The 26,050-nt window shown below is 46.1% G+C and overlaps 1 protein-coding gene across 3 annotated transcripts in view; it reads left to right on the forward strand.

Annotated features, from left to right (window-relative positions):
• The window catches only part of DNAJC11 (DnaJ heat shock protein family (Hsp40) member C11), a 66,922-nt gene that overhangs the window by 25,491 nt on the left and 15,381 nt on the right, over positions 1–26,050 (forward strand). For all 3 annotated transcript variants that reach the window (XM_008975686.4, XM_008975688.4, XM_055098676.2), the window contains 4 exons: positions 7,832–7,933; positions 21,569–21,697; positions 22,657–22,779; positions 24,006–24,079. In XM_008975686.4, the coding sequence (XP_008973934.2) occupies positions 7,832–7,933; positions 21,569–21,697; positions 22,657–22,779; positions 24,006–24,079 (428 nt within the window). The remainder of the gene's footprint in view (positions 1–7,831; positions 7,934–21,568; positions 21,698–22,656; positions 22,780–24,005; positions 24,080–26,050) is intronic.

The raw sequence follows: 26,050 nt of genomic DNA on the forward strand, positions 1-26,050 counted from the left end.
GGAGCAACACAGTGAGATCGCATCTCTACAAGCGATAAAAAATGAAAAAATTAACCAGGCATGGTGGCGAGTGCCTGTAATCCTACTTCTTGGGAGGCTGAGGTGGGAGGATCGCTTGAGCCTAAGGAGGTCGAGGTTTCAGTGAGCCATGATCACACCACTGCACTCCAGCCTGAGTGACAGTGAGACTGTGTCTCAAAAAATAAAAAATGAAATAAATAAATGAAAATAAAAATATGTGCACAGTCGTGGGTGGCAAGTGGTTAAACATTATTTTCGTATTTTTTTAGTAAACTAAGGAAGTCAGGTTCTCATAGATCAGAATTGGCTTTTTTTTTTTTTCTCATGTGGATACTAAGCTTTTGCTGCAAGATAAAAATGCTTTCAAAGAAAACTAAATGAAGATACCTCCCCAGATATTTACTCGGAGATGTATTAGTGCTTAACATCCAATAGGAAAATTGAGCCCATTATTCATAATACACAGAAAGTCTCATTGAACTCAAGCACATTCTGTGAAGCTGGAATCAACATTCCTTCAAGGAATTCCTACAGCTGGATGGATTGTTCCATACGAGGATTCTCTCACTGCAATAATAGCTTTCACTCCAGGGAGGAAGCTATATTCCCTTCATGCTGTTGCTGGTATTTTTAGACTGTTAAACTCTTCAGTTGCTGAAGGGTATCCATTTACCACATATTTATTAGGCTGCCATATGGGTAGTCAGTGAAGGGTGAAGGGCATTGACTGTTGGTATCCTGAGTGTCTGAGACGCCTTTAATCCAAAGATCTCAAAGTACTCCACCAACTAGAAATCACTCCCCAACCCTGGAGCTTCTTTAGAATGTACAAAATACTGGCCCAGTTGTCAGTCATTAGGTAAATTTTCAGTCTTTTTTTTTTTTTTGAGACAGAGTCTCACTTTGTCACCCAGGCTAGAGTGTAGTGGCACGATCGTGGCTTACTGCAGTCTCGATCTCCCAGCTCAGGCCATCCTCCTACCTCAGCCTCCCAAGTAGCTGAGACTACAGGCATGCATCACCACGCCCTGCTAATTTTTTTATTTTTATTTTTTGAGACGGAGTCTTGCTCTGTTGCCCAGGCTGAGTGTAGTGGCGTGATCTTGGCTCACTGCAACCTCTGCTTCCGGGGTTCAAGTGATTCTCCTGCCTCAGCCTCCCGAGTAGCTGGAATTACAGGTGCGCACCACTATGCCTGGCTAATTTTTGTATTTTTGGTAGAGACAGAGTTTCACCATGTTGGCCAAGCTGGTCTCAAACTCCTGATCTCAGATGATCCTCCTGCCTTGGCCTTCCAAAGTGCTGGGATTACAAATGTGAGCCACCATGCCCAGCACCCCCACTTTTTTTTTTTAAGGCTTCTAGAGACTGTTATTCTTTGGGAGGATTCCCAAGGAATGAGATGTAACCATTCCCAACTTATAAAACCAGCCATACTGTTTACTTCTTGAGGTTGGTTAGTGATGTTTGTGCAGATATCCACATTGAAAATGAAATTGGTCATTTTTTCAGAATGGCAAAAATCTAACCTTGAACTGTGAATACTTTGACAGGGTTGATTCTGGTAATGGCTGGCAACTGCCATGGAAACCACGTAACTCATCTCCTGCAGATGTCACTTTCAGATGTTAGATTACACCCAGAGTTGCATCCTTTGGCCCAGATCATCTGCAGTTTGGTTTTTGTCTGCAGTCCTTTACATTATTTATATTTTACTTTTCCCTGTCTCTGACATCGGTTTTATAGTATATGAGAAAGTCAGCCTGTATTAAAAGCAGTAATATGGTCAAGATCATGAAAAACCAGCAAAGGTTTAGAACTGTCACAGAGCAGAGAAGACTAAGGACACCTCGTGTCTAAATGCAACGTGGAATCTTGGATTGGATCCTGGAACAGAAAAAGGATGTTCGTAGAAAATCTAGTGAAATCTGAACCCTAGGTTTAATTAGTAGAAATGTATTAATGTTGGTTTCTGAGATTTGAGAGCTCTTCCATGGTTATAAAAGGTGCTAACATTGGGGGAACCTGGGTGCAGGCTATACTAGAAATTTCTGTACTGTTGTTGTAGCGTTTCCAAATCATTTTCTAAAATTATCCCAGAATAAAAAGTTTACTAGCTAGAACCAGATGACACTTTTCAAATGATGTCGCTTAACCCTCCTCATTTTATAGCAGGGAAACTGAAGCTTAGAAAGGTGACTTGCCTGAGGTCTCCCAGGAGGTTTGAGGTCCTGTCTGTCCTCCTTCCATTATGCCACCTAGCTTTTGGATATCTCCTCATTCCTTTCATCAATAAAGTCAGTCTTCTTGGTGGTTGTTTTTTTGTTGTAGAGATGGGGTCTCACTATGTTGCCCGGGTTGGTCTGGAACTCCTGGGCTGAGTCGGTTTTCTTTTCCTTTTTTTTTTTTTTTTTTTTTTTTTTTTTGAGATTGAGTTTCGCTCTTTCACCCAGGCTGGAGTGAAGTGGCACGATCTCCGTTCACGGCAACCTCTGCCTCCTCTGCCTCCTAGGTTCAAGCAATTCTCCTGCCTCAGCCTCCCGAGTAGCTGGGATTATGGGCGCCCGCCACCACGCCCAGCAAAATTTTGTATTTTTAGTAGAGACAGGGTTTTGCCATGTTGGCCAGGCTGGTCTCAAACACCTGACCTCAGGTGAGCCCCTGCACCTGGCCGCTCAGTCAGTTTTCTGGTTAGCATAGGGATAGACCTAGTTGGTGAATGCTCCAGTGAACAGCAGTTGTATGGATTCATGAGCTGCATGTGATACACTCTGTCCATGAGAAACATTGAAAATGTCTGGTATTTATCAACTGTCATGCAGCTTTGGGTGCTGTGTTCCCAGATGCCTCTGTCTGTAAGGGTTGCTGATAAGGAGAAGAGCGGCTCACAGCTGGCTTAGTCCTGTTCCCCTCTCTGGCATCATGTATTCTGTTTAAAGGAAGATATAAATAATCAAGGCTGGCAGAGGCCTGTGGGAGCTGAGAATGAAGTGCCCTGCCCTGCTAAGTGTCTTCACCGCTCCAGAAAGGCTGGCCATTTTGGCTTTGCTGTTAGCTCTGATTATGTACCAACTATTTGCAAAATTTGTGTAAAATATGACTAAAAATGGAATGATCTGCCACCTTTGGATTATTTGCGTTCGTAATTCATCACAGAATGTAACAGAGAGAAAGTAATTTTCAGCTGTTAGTTCAGTCTTCAAAGATGAAACAGCTAAAATTCCTGAAAATGAATCTTTTCCTGCTGCAGCCTTTGTGAAGCCTCACACTTTCCAGGCTTTGTTTTCTTTTTTCTCCTACAGGGTTTGAGTCCAGGATTTTAATTCTCAGCAGCTAGCAAACCTGTTTCTGAAAAAAATAGTAGTGTATGGGCATATTCATGGGCCTGCTCATGTCACTGATTAAAGTTATGGCGAATCAAACTTTCATTAAAATCTGCATTTTTTAAAACTAATATCCTGTTGAATAGAACACTCAATTATAAAATTTCTATCCAGGCCGGGTGCGGTGGCTCACACCTGTAATCCCAGCACTTTGGGAAGTCAAGGCAGGTGGATCACTTGAGGTCAGGAGTTCAAGACCAGCCTGGCCAACATGGTGAAATGTCATCTCTACTAAAGATAAAAAAACTGGCTGGGTATGGTGGCACAAGCCTGTAATCCCAGCTACTCGGGAGGCTGAGGCAGGAGAATTGCTTGAACCCTGGAAGCGGAAGTTGCAGTGAGCTGAGATCTCATCGCTGCACTCCAGTCTGGGTGACAAAGCAAGACTCTGTCTCAAAAAAATAAAATATTAAAATAAAATAAAATATCGCTGGGCGCAGTGGCTCACGCCACTTTGGGAGGCCAAGACAGGCAGATCACGAGGTCAGGAGAACAAGACCATCCTGGCTAATACTGTGAAACCCAGTCTGTACTAAAAATACAAAAAAATTAGCCGGGCGTGGTGGCGGATGCCTGTAGTCCCAGCTACTCGGGAGACTGAGGCAGAAGAACGGCATGAACCCATGAGGCGGAGCTTGCAGTGAGCTGAGATTGCGCCATTGCACTCCAGCCTGGATGACAGAGTGAGACTCCATCTCAAAAAAAAAAAAAATGGCCAGGCGCAGTGGCTCACGCCTGTAATTCCAGCACTTTGGGAGGCCAAGGCAGGCGGATCATGAAGTCAGGAGATCAAGACCATCCTGGCTAATACGGTGAAACCCCGTCTCTACTAAAAAAAATTAGCCGGGCGTGGTGGCGGATGCCTGTAGTCCCAGCTACTCAGGGGGCTAAGGCAGGAGAATGGTGTGAACCCGGGAGGCAGAGCTTGCAGTGAGCCGAGATCGCACCACTACACTCCAGCCTGGGCAACAGAGCGAGACTCTGTCTCAAATAAATAAATAAATAAATAAATTGAGCAAGACTCTGTCTCAAATAAATAAATAAATCAAATCAAATCAAATCAAATCTCTTTATCCAGATTGGAACATCCTGCGTCCTCTGGGCTATGTAGAGGAACTGTCTGCATTCAGACAGCCTCACACTTAGACCTCCTTGTCCTTGGGATGGTCACCATCCACTGAGTCCAGAGAAACTGTGGCTCCACAGTCAGGTCCACTGAATTGGGCTGTAAAGTCATGAATAATTTTTAAAGTATTTTAAAGCATATTTTCTGGATCTTCAAACTTAATGGAATAGTTGATTACCTACATTTCCCTGAAGCTCTTTCATTTTTATTTTCTTTCGATGCAGGGAGGGGCTGACATGAGATTGAGAAGATAATGGAAACTTTGAAAAATTGTACCTTGCTTTTGTCTATGTCAGGATGGGTGGTATTGGCAAGTGAGAGTGCTGTAGATAGGTGACGCACTCTCGATGATTTTAAGCCTGGGCAGCGGGAACGCATCTTGTTCACGAAATAGAACCCAGAATGCCCTTGCGAGGTCACAGAGCAATCACTGTCATGCCACTTAGGACCTTTAGTTTGTTCTTGGATGATTTTAACAATCTTTTTATTTTAAAGCTTCCTTAAAAAGAACCACTTCCCCCTTTTTAGTAATTATTGATTTATATTGGGTTATTAGAGAAGAAAATGTTTTCAATATTTTTAATGTTTAAAGTAGTGGACAAGTTCCTAGGATTTTTTGGATGCGTTTTTGTATTTTTTTTTTTATTTGTTGAAAAATAAAATCAAGTTGCACAAAGCCTGTAATATTTATATTGAATGTGTGTATGTGTGTGTGCACGTGCATATGCGCACATACGTAGGTACATAAGCATGCATAGAGAATTTTTAGGAAGAGATACAAAAAAAATTGAGTGTGAGCCTGTGAGATGAGTGTGAGCCCATGAGAAGAGGGAATATGGGTAAGGGGAATCGCATACTTTTTATTTCCTATCCTTCTGTTCTATTGATTTTTTGCTATAAGCTTGTATTTTAAAAAATAATTTGGGCGGGTGGATCACGGGGTCAGGAGAGCAAGACCATCCTGGCTAACACGGTGAAACCCCGTCTCTACTAAAAAATACAAAAAAAAAATTAACCAGGGGTGGTGCCGCACACCTGTTGTCCCAGCTACTTGGGAGGCTGAAGCAGGAGAATGGTGTGAACCAGGGAGGCGGAGCTTGCAGTGAGCTGAGATCGCACCACCGCACTCCAGCCTGGGCGACAAAGCAAGACTCCGTCTCAAAAAAAAAAAAAAAAAATTATTTTTTGAAACGTGAAATTTCCAAGGAAACTTTTTCTCACATCACACCTTTTTAGATAGTCTGTGAGCAGCAACTCAAGACTCCCCTGTGTTTCTCCCATGGATGGGCAGAATCTGCTTTCGTATACCCCTGCCGCCTCCCCCATCCATCTGATAACTTTGGTCGTGATAGAAAAAGAGTAACCACTGTTTCTGTCCTGTTCCCACACTGTGTGTTTCTCACCGGTGCACACAATTTCACACCATAAACAGGACCCTTAGAAATCGTGCAGTGCGGTTGCCTCTTTCACAGTGGCCTTTCCACTTCTTTGAAATGTCAACTAGATGGTCTTCCTTTCATGACGAGCTAAGAAGGGCTGAACTGGAATTGGAATGCCTTTTCTTTTCTTTTCTTTTCTTTTCTTTTCTTTTCTTTTCTTGACAGAGTTTCTTGCTCATGTTGCCCAGGCTGGAGTGCAATGGCGTGATCTTGGCTCACTGCAAACTCCGCCTGCCGGGTTCAAGTGATTCTTCTGCCTCAACCTCCCAAGTAGCTGGGATTACAGGCACCCGCCACCACGCCCAGCTAATGTTTTGTATTTTTAGTAGAGACAGGGTTTCACCATGTTGGCCAGGCTGATCTCAAACTCCTGACCTCAGGTGATCCACCCGCCTCGGCCTCCCAAAGTGCTGGGATTACAGGTGTGAGTCACTGCGCCAGGCCTCGAATACCTCATTTTCTTTTTTCTTTTTCTTTTTTTTTTTAAGAGAGAGTCTTGCTCTGTTACCCAGGTTGGAGTGCAGTGGCATGATCTCAGCTCACTGCAACCTTCACCTCCTGGGTTCAAGCAATTTTCCTGCCTCAGCCTCCCAAGTAGCTGGGATTACAGGCACCTGCCACCACATCTGACTAATTTTTGTATTTTTAGTAGAGATGGCGTTTCGCCATGTTGGCCAGGTTGGTCTTGAACTCCTGACCTGAGGTGATCCCCTCACCTCTGCCTCCCAAAGTGCTGGGATTACAGGCGTGAGCCACCGCGCCAGGCCGGAATACCTTATTTTCTCAGATTCGACATTACTCTGCGTCCCCGAGTTTAATGAGGTCTGCTGTGTGGTACCTGAGTATTGTTACGCCAGCCTATAACTGACAGCCCACATTCTAAGGTTCATATACTGTTATAACAAGAAGAGTCCCATGATTCTGAAAACACTCAGACCCACCAGACATGGTGGCTCGTGCCTGCAATCCCAGCACTTTGGGAGGCTGATGTGGGAGGATCCTTTGAGGCCAAGAGTTTGAGGCCAACCTGGGCAATATAGCAAGACCCCGTTTCTACAACAACAGAATAAAAACACCTAGACCCGACAGCTCGAGATCCTTGGTCCAAGAAGCTCAAAAGGAGTCTCTAGCGATTGTCTCAGACCACTAGGGAGAGCCAGCTTGCCTTCGTCTTGATATTTAACATTTGTTATCTGAGATTCATTAGGAAATTTACACTATGAAATTTAAGGTAGGCCGGCGCAGTGGCTCAAGCCTGTAATCCCAGCACTTCCGGAGGCCGAGGTGGGTGGATCATGAGGTCAGGAGATTGAGACCATCCTGGGTAACATGGTGAAACCCTGTCTCTACTAAAAATACAAAAAAAAATTAGCCAGGGGTGGTGGCGGGCGCCTGTAGTCCCAGCTACTCAGGAGACTCAGGCAGGAGAATGGTGTTAACCCGGGAGGCGGAGCTTGCAGTGAGCTGAGATAATGCACTGCACTTCAGCTTGGGCAACAGAGCGAGACTCCGTCTCAAAAAAAAAAAAAAAAGAAAGAAATTCATAAGGTGACATTTTCCTTGTAAGATTTCTGCAGCCTCAGAGATAAGTTGCTAAAATAAAGAATGTTTAAGTCACTCTGGAGAGCTGAGTGAAAACTCATTTCAACCTTGGGAAGGGCCAGGAGGGCAGTGAGCTCTCCCTCACCCAGGCCTGAGCCATCGGATGGTGGAACTCATGGTTTGGGGTCCTTCCTGAGGAAAGGCTGTGGCCGGACCCCAGGCAGCATGCACACACCAAAATCAATGGCTGCAGCTCTTTGTGTACGTTTCCCTTACCTCCTGGGTCCTCAACTGTCTTCCCATCTTGATTCTGTGCATAGGTTGTGGAAAGGAGGAGGACCCCTGCTGAAATTCGAGAGGAGTTTGAGCGGCTGCAGAGAGAGAGAGAAGAGAGGAGATTGCAGCAGCGAACCAATCCCAAGGTAAGCCAGGGGCCACGTTTCATGAGGACACTTCATGAAAAGGCCTCATAACTAGGAGCCAGGTCTGAAATAATGAGGTGCTGGTGGATTGTTAGAGTAAAAACATACAAGCTGCTGGGACAAAATTTAGCTTATATTATGTCAAAGTTGTGTCTTTCTGGAAAACACCTCCCTGGTAGCCATCAGTCATGCTGCTGCTCATCTCCAGGAGATGAAGGTTTTGTACCATGTGGAGGGAAGACAAAACCCATCCCCTGTTTTTTCCAGAAGTCTGGGAGTTTTGCCAAGCAGATATACAGGCTAGTCATTGAAGGCTGTTTCCTCCAACTGTGCTGCCCAAGTCCTTGACACTGGAAATCAGAGGACAGAGGCAGGCAGGGCAGAGGACAGCCACCTAACCACCTAAGCATTGAGGCAGCAGAAGTCCTTGCTTACCTGTTAGGATACGGAGAGCCAAATAATGCAGAGGGCTCAGGGCACGTCCGCATGGCCTTGAGCAGAAGTCCCTGCTCACATCACCCCAGGGCATTGGTGCCGTGACCACCGGTCACTGGGTTGTTTGAGCGGCATCGGTGTCCCAGATCACCGATGGAGTTTAAGTCCTTTAACTACTGAGTCAGAGTTACTTTTCAATGCTAAGTATGCTCTCTTTTTCCTTTCAGTTTGCTGGGGAGGTTGTTTTGCACGTGTGCCCCAGCTCTGTGGCAAGTAGGATAGCTTGGTCACTTTGAGATTCCAGTTGTACTGAATGGCTAATGAAACGTGGCCCGGTGTACTGTTCAGCTGTGTTTAAAAAGAGGGCTCAGTGGCCAGACCCTATCACTGTGGCCAGGATGGCCTGGCAGAGAGCCTGTATCTGTCATGATAAGGAGCTGGGAGCTCCCCGGTCTTCCATCAGCCTCTTCTCCCATGATCTGTGTCAAATCATCAACGTTGTTGGAAGGAGAGCAGAAGCCATACAAAGTTATAAGAAGCATTATTATTTTCTTTAAACCTTGTAAAGGAATAGAATAGGCCGGGTGCAGTGGCTCACTCCTATAATCCCAGCACTTTGGGAGGCAGAGGCGGGCAGATCACCTGAGGTCAGGAGTTCGAGACCAGCCTGGGCAATATGGTGAAACCCCATCTCTACTAAAAATACAAAAAAATTAGCCAGGCATGGTGGTGCATGGCCACCAGCCTCCCGAGTAATTTCAGCTACTTGGGAGGCTGAGACAGGAGAATAGCTTGAACCAGGGAGGTGGAGGTTGTGGTGAGCCAAGATCATGCCACTGCATTCCAGCCTGGACAACAGAGTGAGACTCCATCTCAAAAAAAAAAAAAAAAGAAAAGAAAAGAAAGAAAAAAAACAAATGCTGGCTTAAACTGGGATGCATAGTAAGATAAACCTCTGATGAAATACATTCCGGAAAGCAGTTTATTTAAGACCCATACAGCATTGAAAGGACCATATATCCAGAACATGTCCATCTCTTTGAATCCCACATTTCAAAGTATACCTGATCAGATAAAATTATGGATGGGAATGAAGCTTGTGTATCACTCATTATCATGTGTAATCAATAAATGATTTAATTCTCTTGGGAAAAAGGTGTATATTTGAAAATGGTAACACCTCTGCTCCCATCTACTCACTCTCCCCCTCAACAGAAGTGCAGGGTTACCTTTTGGTCAGATGGAGGTAGAGAATCAAAACCCTGGGTGAACCGAGCCAGGGAGTTAGGATAATTGGGAGAGTTGAAAATCTCCGAGGTGCCCTGAGCTGTGCTCATGGTTCCTGCTTGGATCTCCCAGCCAGGTGCCCGGAGGGAGGTCTGGCTTGGAAGGTCGGTATTGGCAGATGGAGGTGGGATGGGGGAGGTGGGGGTGCCTGGCAAGAGCAGGCTGTTCCTTTGGTGTTTTTGATGTTCTGGCTGGAGGTTTGCTGTGTTAGGAGCAGTGAAAGGGAAAGAGAACCTCACTATCATCCTGCATCCGTGTCCCATGATCAAATCGGCCGTCTGGGGGGGTGTGGCAGTTGCTTATTGGGACTCTATGCAAATGTGTCTGCAGGCCATGTTTCTGTAGAATGAGGGAGCACAGCTGTGACCATCTCACACAGGCATGCAAGTGATTTTTAAAATGTCCTATACTTTGCTACTTCCATAAAACTGCTTCCAAATACATAAAACATTTTCTAATCAGAAATATTGAGTGATAACCAGATGTTGGCTGTCCAGCATTTTAAGGAGAGGATTTGAGGTATATCTTTCTTTCCATTTCTGAGGGGTTTTTTTGCCTTTCAAGATGAGCAAACATCTTGTCCTGAGAAGAAAGGGGTGATCTCCGCTTTAAGGAGACCATGGAGGGTGGGCGTGGTGGTGCATGCCTGTAATCCCAGCACTTTGGGAGGCCAAGGCAGGAGGATTGCTTGAGTTCAGGAGTTTGAGACCAGCCTGTGCAATATAACAAGACCCCCATCTCTACAAAATATTTACAAATTAGCTGAGCACAGTGGCACATACCTGTAGTCCAGGCTACTTGGGAGGCAGACGAAGGAGGGTTGCCCGAGCCCAGGAGTTCAAGGTTGCAGTGAGCCGTGATTGCACCACTGCACTCCAGCTGGGCAACAGAGCAAGGTCCCGTCTTAAACAAAAACAGAAGGACACTTTTGATGACTTAGAGGTCAACCTGTCAGCTGGACCCCCCACAGAGGACCTCAGCTCAGAGGGGTTTGCAGGCTGTATCCCGTGCGTGATATTGCCGCCTGAAACGCGGGTGCATATTTCTCTCTGTTTTCGTCAATAAGAGCAGATTAGGTAGGGATTTCCAGTAGATTGATGTATCTACCAAGCAAAAAGGCCTAGTGAGGAAAAGCCCAGGTTAGAAGGTACAGCTGCCAGCAGGAGGCAGGACACAGAGTGAGCCGTTTGACAGTGCTCCCTTTTCTCTTCTGTAAAATGAGGACGTCTGTCCTGACTACTGTGCCAAGTTGTGAAAAGATTGAAAACACATGAAATAGATGTTAATTTATTAGGGAAAGATAATCTTGCTATATAAATGCAAAGTGGTACTGGTACCAAAATGACGTTCAGAACTAAATGTGGTGGTGGTGTTTCATTCAACACTGAGGAGGAAATTCTTGGCTTGGTCAGGAATGGTGGGACCTGTGAGTTGGGATTTGTAAATGGCCCTTGAGGCCGGGCGCAGTGGCTCACGCTTGTAATCCCAGCACTTTGGGAGGCCGAGGCAGGTGGATTACGAGGTCAGGAGATCGAGACCATCCTGGCTAACACGGTGAAACCCTGTCTCTACTAAAAATACAAAAATTAGCCGGGCGTGGTGGCAGGCGCCTGTAGTCCCAGCTACTCGGGAGGCTGAAGTAGGAGAATGGCGTGAACCCAGGAGGCAGAGCTTGCAGTGAGCTGAGATCGCACCACTGCACTCCAGCCTGGGCCACAGAGTGAGACTCTGTCTCAAAAAAAAAAAAAAAGAAAGAAAATGGCCTTTGAACCATTCTTGCAGCCTTTGCCTGGGGCCAGGCCCGGTGCTGTTTGCAGTATGGCTGGCTGTGATATGGACTAGTGTGGAATGTGCCTTACCAGGCACCATGGTGCCCAGGAAGGAACGTGTGAAATCCCCAGCCCCGGCGTGTGTCCACTTTGCCTGCTGGCTCCAGCTGATGAAACACGTGCATGCACACACACACACACGCAGGAACACAGGCACATCCATGGGAGGCAGCATGGGAGAGCCTTGGACTTGGTGTCCAGGGCCCTGCATCCAGACTCAGATTCCACCTTCCTGTCTGTGCCCTTGATCAAGTCCCTTCTGCATTCTTAGTCCAGTTTCTGCCTCCATGAAATGGGAGGCCCGCTTTCTGGGTTGAGTCTTTGGACCCCACAGTCCTTAGCTCTAATCACCTGTTTTCTGCCTTTGCTTTGCCCTGTGGGAGTAAATTCCTGTCTGTATGTCCTGCTGGAAAACGCCACCCTTGGGTTGCTGGGGTCCCAGTGTCTTTAGGGCCCTCCACATTGAACTGGCGTCAGGGAGAGAATTGGTGGCTGGGCAGGACGTGGGTTCATCCCTGAGAGCAGTATGCGAAACTGGACCCGACTGGACCACCCTGGGCATCCTCCTGCCATCTTCGGATTTCTGTTTTATTTGCATAATCCATCCGCATTTCTTGCATTTTAAGGACTTAAGATCATGTAACAGTGTCGTTCTGTGTTGTATTCACTTCGTATTGATTATTTTAATTCCTTTTTTCCTTAATACCCATAAATCTTCTCCCTCTGTGGAGGGCAGCCACTTTGAGCATATTTAGAAGGCAACTTGATCCCAGGCAGCTTGTCCGACTTCATTGCTGCCTCCTTCGTGATCTTGTTTAGATCCTGTGTGGAGCAGATGATTAAGTTAGGTTTGTTTGGGGGTGTGGGGGCAAAGGAGTTTGACTGTCTCTGCGGGCATATATTGCTTTAGTTTTTTGACCCTATGACAAAATAGTTTGATGGAGATTTACGTTATTTCCTGGCCATTTTTGCTATTACAGAGGTTGATATACACTCTTTGGCAAGACCTCTCTGATCTAGAAAACTCCATCATCAGCATGGTTTGTGTAATAGCTGAGAGACACAATTCAGCTTTATTAGAAAAAAATGTAAATGATGTATCGGCCAGGCATGGGGGCTCACACCTGTAATCCCAATGTGTCCAGAGTTCATTCCTTTTGGTGGGTTCATGGTCTCACTGACTTCAACAATGAAGCCATGGACCTTCGCGGTGAGTGTTACCTTAAAGGTGGTGCGGACCCAGAGTGAGCAGCAGCAAGATTTATTGTGGAGAGCAAAATAACAAAGCTTCCACAGTGTGGAAGGGGACCCGAGCAGGTTGTTGCTGCTGGCTGGGGTGGCCAGCTTTTATTCCCTTATTTGTCCCTGCCCATGTCCTGCTGATTGGTCCATTTTACAGAGTGCCGGTTGGTCCATTTACAGAGTGCTGATTAGTGCACTTACAATACTCTAGCTAGCCACAGAGCACTAATTGGTGCTTTTTACAGCGAGCTGATTGGTGCATTTACAATCCTCTAGCTAGCCACAGAGCACTGATTGGTGCGTTTTTACAGAGTGCTGATTGGTACATTTACAACCCTCTAGCGACAGAGCGCTGATCGGTGCGTTTTTACAGAGTGCTGATTGGTAACATTTGTAAGACATAAAAGTTCTCCAAGTCCCCACCTGACCCGGGAAGTCCAGCTGGCTTCACCTCTCACCAACACTTTGGGAGGCTGAGGTGGGTGGATCATCTGAGGTCAGGAGTTTGAGACCAGCCTGACCAACATGGTGAAACCCCATCTCTACTAAAAATACAAAAATTAGCCAGGCGTGGTGGCAGGCGCCTGTAATCCAAGCTGCTTGGGAGGCTGAAGCAGGAGAATCACTTGAACCTGGGAGGCGGGGGTTGCAGTGAGCCGAGATCGCGCCACTGCACTCCAGCCTGAGCGACAAGCTCAAGACTCTGTTTCTAAGTAAATAAATAAAAATAATGTAGCAAGAGCCTGGGCAACATGGTGAAATCCTATCTCTACCAAAAAAAAAAACAAAAAACAAAAAACAATTAACTGGGCATGGTGGCGTGCTCCTGTAGTCCCAGCTACTCGGGAGGCTGAGGCAGGAGGAATGCTTGAGCCCTGGAGGTGGAGGTTGCAGTAAGCCAGGATCGTGCCAGCCTGGCTCCAGCCTCCAAGATGTACTCCAGCCTGGGTGACAGAGAGAGACCCCATCTGAATAACGTATCAAGGAAGGCATATAACCATAAAAATATTTTTAAATGCCAAAATGTTTTCATAAAGATGTAAGCGTGCATCACTTGATTATTTTTAAAGGATGTTGGGGTTGCCCTGGCTAATAACCGTAGCCAGCAAAGTCGCCCATGGTTATGACTTCAGTCTGTTCTGCAGAAGTGATTCTGATGTCATGAAACTGCCTGGACTTGGCTGAGAGGATGATGGGGCAGAAGAAGGGTTGTTTAAGCCATATGTTTGTTGTGCTTAGTGGCAGGAAGGGGCAATTTACCGTCTGCAGAAATGGGCTGCTGTTGCAATTGGAGAACGTGAGAAGTTGTCTTGTAAGGAGAAAAGGGACGAAAGCCTGGTTAATCAGGTCTGGGAAAGCGCTGTGATAATGAAACTGAAACCCTGGAGAAGAAGAGTGGTCTTGGCAATCGGGATAGAAGGCACAGAGGGATTCAAAGGTAAAACAGCTGTTTGTCTTGAAATGAGTATCCGTCAGAGGGCTGTTTTCACCCCCTCATGTCAGCATAATCACTCACAAACAAGGTTTCAGAATTAAAGACTACTGTTTATACGGGGAGGACAGGCTCTGACTTCCATCTGAGATAAAGTGATTCTGTGGGAAGCGTCATGAGTGCCATGCTGGGTTCACCAGTTATAAAACAGGTGAATTTCACATTGCCTCGTATCACCTCTTTTGGTGGAATTTTCAGTTAGTAAAGAGTTCCTTTTGAGATTGCAGTTGACAGAAATTTCTTATGTTACCCTCATGGCCAGATAAATATAAACATGAAAATCATTCCACGTGGGTGGCGGTGAATGTGTTAACGTGATTGTGACCATCACTACACAGTGTCTGCGTGTATCACATCAGCACCTGTACACCTGGCACGTGTGCAGTCTCTATTTGTCAGTTAAATGTTTTACATGTTTTTAAGAAGATTTGAAACCAAAAAATTAAGACTACATTCCTGGCTGAATAAACAACTGATTCTACTCAACGAGTACAAATACATCATTTCCTACCTGGTAAGAAGTTTCTCATCGTGGGAGAAAGGCTCTAACTCAGGCTCAGAATTTCTGAATGATGTCAGTGAAGACGTGTTTATCACATTCACAGTTGACCCAAGGCAGAAGGTTCTAAAAGAGCCCAGTAAACAAGAATGAAGGGATTAAACTGCAAAATAACATTTAACAGGGAGAAATGTGCTAGCTACGAAAGGGGGGAATCAGGGAAAATGGTTATCTTTCGTTGACTTGGTTTAATATTAGCAATTTTGTGGGTTGGAGGTGGGTAAAAATGGTTGATTTATTCGCAAAGTAATTTAATTTGGGTACCTGTAATGTGCCAGACACTTTAGGAATGTGAACATTCCACAGAGAATAAAACAGACAACCTAATCCTGCCATGAAGCTTAATGATCTAGTTGAGGGACAGAGAAGCTGCAGTAAATGCAATATATAAATTATATATTAAGACTGGGCGCGGTGGCTCATGCCTGTAATCCCAGCACTTGGGCAGGCCGAGGCAGGCAGATCATCTAGGCAGGAGTTCAAGACCAGCCTGGCCAACATGGCAAAACCGCATCTCTACTAAAAATACAAAAATTAGCCGGGCTTGGTGACGTGCTCCTGTAGTCACAGCTATTTGGGAGGCTAAGGCAGGAGAATCACTTGAACCTGGGAGGCAGAGGTTGCAGTGAGCTGAGATCTCGCCACTGCACTCCAGCCTGGGCAACAGAGTGAGATTCTGTCTCAAAAAAAAAAAAAAAATATATATTAGAAGGAGAGAGAAATGACGTGGGGGGTACATAAAGCGAAGGAAGTGGGGAAGGCTGCAGTTTTTTTGTTTTGATTTTGGTGGTTTTTTTTGTTTTTGAGACGGAGTCTTGCTCTGTTGCCCAGGCTGGAGTGCAGTGGCGCAATCTCAGCTCACTGCAAGCTCCGCCTCCCGGGTTCATGCCATTCTCCTGCCTCAGCCTCCCGAGTAGCTGGAACTCCAGGCGCCTGCCACCACGCCCAGCTAATTTTTGTATTTTTTGTAGAGGCGGGGTTTCACCTTGTTAGCCAGGATGGTTTCGATCTCCTGACCTTGTGATCTGCCCGCCTCGGCCTCCCAAAGTGCTGGGATTACAGGCGTGAGCCACCGTGCCCGGCCTTGGTATTGTTTTTGAGACAGAGTTTCACTCTTGTTGCCCTGGCTGGAGTGCAGTGGCACTGTCCTGGCTCAATGTAACCTCCATCTCCTGGATTCAAGCGATTCTCCTGCCTCAGCCTCTGAGTAGCTGGGACTACAGGTGCATGCCACCATGCCCGGCTCATGTTTTTGTGTTTTTAGTAGAGACGAGGTTTTACTATATTGGCCAGGCTGGTCTCAAACTCCTGACTTCAGGTGATCCACCCGCCGCGGCCTCCCAGAGCACTGTGATTACGGGTGTGAGCCACCATGCCCAGCCTGCAGTTTTAATTAGAGTAGTCAGGCTTCACTGAAAAGGTGCCACTGGAGGAAGGATGGGAAGCAGATGACAAAGTTAGCCACGTGGCCATCTGGTGAAGAGTGTTGCAGATAGAGGGCAGAGCCAACGCAGAGGCCAAAATGGAGAGGTGAATCTGGTATGTTCAAGGAACAGCAAAGAGGCCAGTGTGTCTGGAACGATGAGAGAAGACATTAGTAGGAGTTGAAGACATTCCATTTCCCCAATGTGAAATAGGGACCAGGCTTAATGTGTGATGGTTCAAGAGACAAGAACCAATAGCAACAAGTCAGTGTTACTGGGAGATGATTTGGGGTTAATATAAGGAACATTGAGCAAGTTGGGCTGCTGGGGACTCATGGAAACTGCTTTGATCCACTGTCTAGTCATGAACACAATGTGATGAGGACCTCTGTCTTCCAACAGGTAGCAGTGGGTGGGATGGGTATGTAATTTAAATAAAAACTAAGTCTTACAGACTATTTGCAGAGCCAGTGCAGGACTAGACCCAGGGCCGGCAGGCATTGCTCCTATCTGGGCTGGATTAACTTGGATCAGGAATTATAGGGGCCATTGATGACATCTGCTGGCCAGGGGGGCAGCAGTTGGCCTGTGAGTATTGATGTCATATGGTTATGTTGGATCCTCCCATGGGAGAAGCAGCTGAGGTTTACGGACACAAGAACTCTACTAATTTAAAAATAGGCCTATAAAGAATTTCTCTATAAAGTAAGTTTTTAGATAGCTTTTTGTTTGGAAGTCCTTAAGATATGGGGAATTTTTTTTTTTCAATTTTTTTTGTCAGAGTAATATGTGTACAAGGTTCAAAAGTCAGGTATTTACTAGACTTATAAAGAAAAGCCCTGCCGCTCCCCCCTTTCTACTCCTGACTCCTGTTCCCTTAAGGCAGCCACTCCCAGCTCTTGGAGCTGTTTCTTCTGACATGTTTACGTGGTTCTCTCAGTTTCTTCAGTTTTCAGTCTACCCAGTGTAATTATAATTGGATTACATTAATATTCACTATATACATTGTGGTGACCATATAATTACTCAGTTGACCCAGATGATATACCAGGATTACCTAGCCTTTCTTAACACTTTTTCCTCTGTGTTATTAGTAATTGTCTCATTCGTTTCCTTTGATTAGTTTTCTGTAAATCTATCACAAAGTCATCTCCAGACTCTCTTGTCAGAGCCGAAATGTTCCTCCCAGTTTCATTAGACGCTTCAGGTATTGTGTCACTCATTCTGATCTCAGTGGCATCCCGGAGCCCTCAGTCCCCAGATCCCGTCTGAAGGTGTCACTCCATTGCTGCAATCTCACGATCAAGCTGGAGCAGATGAGGAGTATCGATGCACAGAAATGGTGGTTTCTTGAGATGGAACCTAGTCCTGGTGAAGATTCTGTGATCATTGTTGAAATGACAACACAGGATTTGAAACATAAGTTAGCGGATAAACCTATTTTCACTTGGTTATCTTTAAATCCTAGAGTCTGGCTGGGCACCGGGGCGCATGCCTGTAATCCCAGCACTTTGGGAGGCCGAGGCGGGCAGATCACGAGGTCAGGAGATCGAGACCATCCTGGCTAACACGGTGAAACCCCGTCTCTACTAAAAATACAAAAAAATTAGCCAGGCGTGGTGGCGGGCGCCTGTAGTCCCAGCTACTCGGGAGGCTGAGGCAGGAGAATGGTGTGAACCCAGGAGGCAGAGCTTGCAGCGAGCCGAGATCGTGCCACTGCACTCCAGCCCAGGCGACAGAGCAAGACTCCGTCTCAAAAAGAGTAGGAATCATTATTTGGGGCATGTGTCTACAGACTTTAGTCTGTTCACCAACCCTGTCTATCTCCAGTATCAGTGTTCTGATTATGTGCTGCTGTATAACCATTTCCAAACTTGGTGGCTTCCAACAATAATTCCATACTGTCTCACAGTTCTGTGGATTGGCTGGGACTTGACTGTGATGGGATGGTGCTCACAGGGGTTGCAGTCAGATGGCAGCTGGGTCTCATCCTCTGAAGGCTGGCTGGTCTGCATGTCAGCAGTGGCTTCTACATTCATGTCTCACGCACCTCAGCGGAGGTGGCTGGCATCGCTGTCTCTCTAGGCAACCTCTCCCCGGGCCAGCTCAGGCTTCCTTGCGAACAGCAGTCTCTAGGTAGTTGGACTTAATACGTATTAGCTAGTGTCCCCCAGATAGTGCATTTTAGAGACCTGGGCCAAGCTGCAAGGCTTCTTGTGAGCTGGTCTTGAAGTCAGCACCATCACATCCACGCATTCCGTTGGACAAAAGCAAGTCTGAGAGTTGCTTTTGTGAACCTGAGAGGTTCAGGATCAAGGAGAGGGCTCTGTACAAGGGCGTGAGTACCCGCAGGCATGGTTCCTTAGGAGGCCTTTGATCTAACTTCCACAGTGTGTCACACTATTTTTTGAAGAGTGTATTTCCTGTGTCTTTTTCTTTTATAACATTGCCTACCATCTTTATGAAAGTTGCATTTATATTTAGCAAGTTATATTTTACTTTGAGATAGGGTCTCATACTATCACCCAGGCTAGAGTGCAGTGATACAGTCACAGCTCACTGCAGCCTTGACCTCCCGGGCTCAAGGAATCCTCCCACCTCCCAGTGGAATCCTCCCAGTCTCCTAGGTGACTGGGACCACAGGCGGATACCACCACTCCCAGCTAAACTTTTTTTTTTTTTTTTTTTGGTTTTAGTTTTTTTGTGGAGACAGAGTCTCAACATGTTGCCTAGGCTGGTCTCGAACTCCTGGGCTCAAGCAATCCCTCCACCTCAGCCTCCCAAAGTACTGGGATTGCAGGAGTGAGCCACAGCACTCAGCTGAAATTTTTGACACATTTAATTGATTCATCTCTGTATATCATATTTTTAATTTAGAAAATATTCTCTCAATTCTAAATTTCTTCATATTAGAACATAAAAATATCTTGGCCCAAGTATTTTGACAGGTATTGTCTTTTTAACTTTATTCACAACAGTTTTCTTTGACACATTTTTCTAAATCATCTTTATTTATGATCTTTTGAATGTTTTATCAAATTTAGATGCTATAAAACTGTAGACCTTTTCAATTCCATTTCATTCTTGAACAGAATATAAATTTACCCAATTAAACATGACAGCTCCACCAAGATTCCTACACAAAATAAAGATACTCCAAAATGCCGTTATGGAATTTCAAAATTATATCTCATTATATCTCATAAACTCTTATTTATTTTGTATGGTTTTTTTCCCCGTAAAAAGATCAGCTTCAGATTATTTTTCATTACAAGCTTTATTTTCAGTGATTGTAATTTTTTTTTTTTTTTTTTTTTTTTTTAGATGGAGTCTTGTTCTTTTGCCCAGGCTGGAGTGCAGTGGCACAATCTTGGCTCACTGCAACCTCTTCCTCACAAGTTGAAGCAATTCTCCTGCCTCAACCTCCTGAGGAGCTGGGATTATAGGTGCGCACCACCACGCCCAGCTAATTTTTGTATTTTTAGTAGAGATGGGGTTTCACCATGTTGGTCTCAAACTCCTGACTTCGTGAGCCGCCTGCCTCGGCCTCCCAAAGTGCTGGGATTACAGGCATGAGCCACCGCACCCGGCCTGTTCTTGTTTTTGAGACAGAGTCTTGTTCTGTCACCCATGCTGGAGTGCAGTGGCGCAATCTTGGCTCACTGCAACCTCCACCTTTCAGGTTCAAGCAGTTCTCCTGCCTCAGCCTCTAGAGTAGCTGGGACGTGTACCTGGCTAATTTTTGTATTTTTAGTAGCAACAGGGTTTCACCATGTTGGCCAGGCTGGTCTCGAACTCCTGACCTCAGGTGATCCCACTCCCTCAGCCTCCGAAAGTGTTGGGATTACGGGTATTAGCCACCACACCTGGCCACAGATTGTTCATATACTGCCAGGCAGTTTTGTTGATTATTCAGAATCATCATCATGACAGAGATGTGTTCATGCTGTTACTCTGTGAATATAAAAAATTTGTAAATTTTGGCAACTACAACTTCATTTTCCATGGGTAGAATACCACAGCTTGTTTTGACACAATTATACATTATGCGTATCACTACAACTAATTCTAAGGATGTTTCTAGTCCATGGGTTTCTTGATTTAATAAGAAAATTTTTTACCATAACACTATACTGCCTCCAAGTTGGTATTTGAATATCACCGCAAAAACAAACACGTTTACCTTTAATGTGGAACCTTTTAATTGAGTTTATAGTAGCATTTATAATGTCAGGTGTTTCACCCTCAACAGAAATCAAGTAATTATTAGGGTTAATGCATTTTCAGATTGAAGCATCTGATAGAAAGCTAGCACCAGCTGGGCGTGGTGGCTCACGCCTGTAATCTCAGCACTTTGGGAGGCCGAGGCGAGTGGATCACGAGGTCAAGAGATCGAGACCATCCTGGTCAACATGGTGAAACCCTGCCTCTACTAAAAATACAAAAAGTAACTGGGCATGGTGGCGTGCGCCTGTAGTCCCAGCTACTCGGGAGACTAAGGCAAGAGAATCGCTTGAACCCAGGAGGCGGAGGTTGCAGTGAGCCGAGATCGTGCCACTGCACTGCACTGGACTAATGGCTAATGTTGCCTGGTGACAGAGCGAGACTACAAAAAAACTAGCAAAAAAAGCTAGCAAAAAAACATTGTTTCAATGGGCTGCAAAAAGTTTAGTTAAAAAAATGTGTGTGGCCATGGTTTCATATACTGGATTAAGATATATGTCCGTTTTTAAAGTTGTGACTATCAAAGAATAATAAACATTGATTTTCTGAGTAACAAGCATTTTTATCAGCAAAATTTTAGCTTAGAATTCCTTGAGCAAATACAGTGTTCTGTTTCTCAAACTTAATTCTCATTAATTTGAGAAGGTGGATTAATTTTAAAGTCTCCCATTTGTTCATAATTTGTGCTGCTTTATCTTTGAAGGTATTTTTATTTAAAGAGTTTTAGGGTAGTTTTGTGGTATAAGGTTGTTTACCAAAAGATGTTTAATCCATGTAGCTCATTTCTAGGTTGTTTTGTGCATTCTTGGGTCCTGTTTGGTCTCTGAAAATCAAACTGTGTAGCTCTTACTCCTTTGACTAACACTTTTGTCTTTGGCGTGTCATTGCTCTGCAGACATGCGGACCGGCTCTCCTGGTCAAATGATGTTTTCTAGCTCTGGATGTCTGTGGTGCTCTGCAGTTTGGTTCGGACTGTGACATTCATGCTTTGTGGGCTTCCTGGTGGAGTGTCCTACCTAAACCCAGTGAACCCTGAAGTCAAATGACTTGTTCAATTAAAGCGAGCTGGCTGTTGAAGTGTAGCATTGTCTTTCATTCCACAAATACCACCCGTTCTGCTGACGGCTTGTTTTTCTGCCCCAGGGAACGATCAGCGTTGGAGTAGATGCCACTGACCTTTTTGATCGCTATGATGAGGAGTATGAAGATGTGTCCGGCAGTAGCTTTCCGCAGATTGAAATTAATAAAATGCACATATCCCAGTCCATTGAGGTAAAGCACACAACCACCTCTCCGAGTACAGCAAGGGCTCGAGTTAATGAGGCACAGCACACCAAGCAGCTGGAATGAGAGTCTGCCCAGGGTTTTTCTCATCTTTATTTATGAAAGGATGCAATTAGCCACTTAAAAAAGAAAGCGCTTCAGTCCCAGCCGTGTGTTACCGCTGTGCTGGCATGTGAGCCAGCAGGAGTGTGGGCTGGGGCACTTGGCTCCCAAGGTCTTGGGCCTTTCCAGCAGAGGGTGTTAATGGTCTGGGAGAAGTAGAGGCCCAAGGTCATGGGGTTCTGGGAGAGAAAGCAGACCTCCATGGATCATTCTAACAACCGGTTTTAGTTTTAAGGCAAATTCTGCTAGGTGCCGCAAGGCTATAGCAGCTTTCATCCTGAGCCCTGGGCACGCAAAAATGTCACCATTCTGCCCACTATTTGGATGTGGCGAGGTCAGGTCATTCTCCTGAGCGTTTATAGTAGGTCTTTGTCTCCTCAGCTCATTAATTTATTCTCCATTGCATCAGCCAACAACGTGGAGTCCTAACTTGGGGAAATTTGCCCCCTCTTGGAGCTCCCTGAGTCAGTTGATACAGAATACAGCCATGGGAAGGTCTTCAGTCCCCCCGGAACCCTGATGGCAAACCACAGAGGGAAGGCACACAGTGAAGTCACTGTGCTATCTGATACCATTGGGACATGCAGCCCCATGTTTCCCCTGGTGTTGTGAAATGTGCCCATTAAAGCTTTTGCAAAGCATATTACCCTCGTGGTCACATGCAGACCAAATAACAAAGCGGAAGAAAAGTGAAGCTGTTGCGGCAGTTCTGCATCCATGTGTGCTTCTGAACAGAGGAATCGTCTGCACCTTTGGCCTTGGGCTCACAGTGCGTTCTTTAGGCTGCTGCCATTGGCACTTCCTGTTGTTTTGATTCATTCATTACCAGCAAATACCATTTTTAGGCACCCTTGACAGCGACAGACACAGCCATCCTCTCTGGAAGCCTCTCAACCCAGAATGGAAATGGAGGAGGTTCCATTAACTTTGCGCTCAGACGAGTAACTTCGGCAAAGGGATGGGGAGAGGTAAGAATGTCTATTGGCTGAGTTGTGTTGTCCGTGCAAAGCCTTATTTCTGAACATTTACACTCTCAAAGCTCACCCTCAAACTCACCCTGGGGGCCCCGTTGTTGTGTAAGAACGGTACCAAGTGTCAAGCTTCCATAAGTTGACTGGTCCTAAAAGAAAAATAGGTCTCATAAGCCTGGCCAACATGGTGAAACCCCGTCTCTACTAAAAATACAAAACTTAGCTGGGCATGGTGGCACCTGCCTGTAATCCCAGCTACTTGGGAGGCTGAGGCAGGAGAATCACGAGAATCACATGAACCCAGGAGGCAGAGGTTGCAGTGAGTCAAGATCGCACCGTTGCACTCCAGTCTGGGGGACAAGAGCAAAATTCCGTCTCAAAAATAAATAAATAAATAGGTCTCATATCTGAGAAGTCCTGTCAGTCTTCCTCACGGTTTAAAATTAGCATAGAAAAACAAGGTTTCCTATGAGATGCCAACTTCTAGAAATCCAGCCTCTGAAACTCCGTGTGTTTGTTCCCTTTGAGCAAAAAGCCTGTGGGCTCTTTTTCCTGCACAATTCAGAAGGCAGGTGCTCTCTTCAGCGTGATGGTTCACTGATTGGTGGCCATTTAACAGCCAGTTCTGCCGAGCAAATTGAGCTGCATCAAATTAACATCGAAGAGTTGCTTGAAAGTCACCCAGACTAGTAAACATGGCAGCCAGGCTCAGCTGTGACTTCCAAGGCGGTGCGAGTGTGGAACCACGGCTGGGCTTTAACATCAGGCCCCTGAGGACCGCCCCAGTGACCTGGGAGACATTTGGCGCAGGATGAAAATGAAAAGGAGTCGGCAGTGCATGCGGAGGTGGGGGGCACACCGGACCACAGTCGGTGCTCTGCAGGTGGTGGGGGGCTGCGCCGGGAGGGGTAGGGGGAGCCAGCTGGTCTCCTGACCTCAGCCTGGGAGGCAAGGAACAGAGGTGAGCAGTTTTTTCTTTGGAGGGACACCAATGAAACATGTGCCTTTGAAGCCTGGGTCTCCTTTGGATCTGTGGCAGCAGACAGCTCCATTTGGCAAAGGTTAAGATGAGACATTAACAATCTTCCACCCCCTTCTTTTAGAGCCCTGGCAAGACCAGTGAATTGAATGAAGGAATTATACCCAGAGGTACATACCTGAGCCTGGGTTGCTGCTATGAGATAAAACACCATTAATGCCTTCTCTTTTTCCTTTTCAAACAGTTGGAATTTGGAGCCGGAGACCTACAGGGGCCTTTGTTCGGTCTCAAGCTGTTCCGTAATCTCACACCAAGATGGTAAATATGAGAGACAGCAGCTCCTCTTTGGTGGTCTTTGTTGGCTTAGGAGACTAGAACTGTGTGTTCTTTTTATCACAGTGGTTGGCACTATCTTGTCTGTCCTACAAGGTCACTGCATACATCAAGGGCAGGTATAGCACTGGCGTGAAGCCCAGGCAGTGTGCAGGTGGGAAGAGGCGGGATTGCAGGGGCCGGACCCTTGTCCCAGCCCTGGCCAGGCTGCACCATCCAGGTCTCGCACCTCCCTTACCTATGCCACGAGGCCACGGAGAAAGAGTGCCTTCAGGGAGAGTTGGTCAGTGGACCGAAACACTTACAGACTTATGGATCGTTCCATTGTCCCAGAGAATGACAGACTGCCTCATCATCGGGTTGATTGACATATGCCAGAGATGTAGTCCCCAGCCAGCCTCTGCTTCCTGTCGTCTCTGCTGCTGCCATGTCAACACTCCTAGAACTGTATATCCCTGTCCCTTCTAGAACGACAGCAGTGTCTTCATTTCCTATATGGTGGGTGCAGTGATGTCTGTGTGAGCTCAGATAAAAGAATTGGTGGAGGGTAAATAATACCTCTTTCTTCCAGAGGAAGATATAGCTGAAGGAGTCCTAGAATGGAGCACACGGAGTTTATTTTATTTATTTATTTATTTTTGAGACAGGGTCTTGCTCTGTCTTGCCCAGCCTGGAGTGCGGTGGTGTGATCTCGGCTCACTGCAGCCTCTGCCTCCTGGGTTCAAGCTATTCTCCTGTCTCAACCTTCCGAGTAGCTGGGACTACAGGCGTGTGCCACCACACCCAGCTATTTTTGTATTTTTAATAGAGATGGGGTTTCACCATGTTGGTCAGGCTGGTCTCGAACTCCTGACCTCAGGTGATCCACCTGCCTCGGCCTCCCAAAGTGCTGAGATTACAGGCGTGAGCCACCGTGCCTGGCCTATTTTATTTTACTTTATTTTTGTTAGAGACGAGGTTTTGTTCTGTTGCCTAGGCTAGAGTGCAATAGTCCGGTCATAGTCCACTGCAGCCTTGAACTCCTGGGGTCAAGCAGTCCTCCTCCCTCAACCTCCCGAAAAACTAGGACTACAGGCGTGTGCCAACATGCCTGGCTCATTGTTTAGTTTTTTTTTAGGGATAAGTTATCTCTATGTTGCCTAGGCTGGTCTCAAGCTCCTGGATTCAAGCAGTCCTCCCACCTTGGCCTCCCAAAGCACTGAGATTAGAAGCATGAGCCACTTCAGCAAGCCTGGAGTACATGTTTTTTGTTTTGAGACAGGTCTCACTTTGTCACCCCGGCTGGAGAATAGTGATGCAATCTTGGCTCACTGCACCCTCAACCTCCCAGGCTCAGGTGACCCTCCTGAGTAGCTGGGACTACAGGTGTGCACCACCATGCCTGACTAATTTTTGTAGAGTTGGGGTTTCTCCTTGTTGGCCAGGCTGGTCTCTTAACTCCTGACCTCAGGTGATCCTCCCACCTTGGCCTCCCAAAGTGCTGGCATTACAGGTGTGAGCCACTGTGCCCAGGCACAGTGGCATGAATAACTTTCTTATCAAACATGTATTGTAGGCTGTACAAACATGTACAGGAGTTCGAGACCAGCCTGGCCAACATGGCGAAACCCCATCTACTAAAAATATAAAAATTAACCAGGCATGGTGGTGCTTGCCTGTAGTCCCAGCTACTTGGGAGGCTGAGGTGGGAGGATCTCTTGAATCCAGGAGGCGGAGGTTGCAGTGATCCAAGATCACACCACTGTACTCCAGCCTAAGCAGCAGAGCAAGACTGTCTCAAAAAAAAAAAAAGAAAGTTATTACACTTCCAATGAGACATGTATCTGTGTGCCTGCCAGGCTCTGCAGGGGTTGACCTAATCCCTGCCCACTAGTCTGGTCGTTTGTCTGTGGGGCATGGGGCAGAGAACACAGGCAGGCTTGCAGGTCAGCCTGTTGTAGGGAGAGCAGGAGAAGT

This window comes from Pan paniscus, chromosome 1 (genome assembly GCF_029289425.2).
Source record: "Pan paniscus chromosome 1, NHGRI_mPanPan1-v2.0_pri, whole genome shotgun sequence".
In the NCBI taxonomy this organism is placed as follows: domain Eukaryota; kingdom Metazoa; phylum Chordata; class Mammalia; order Primates; family Hominidae; genus Pan; species Pan paniscus.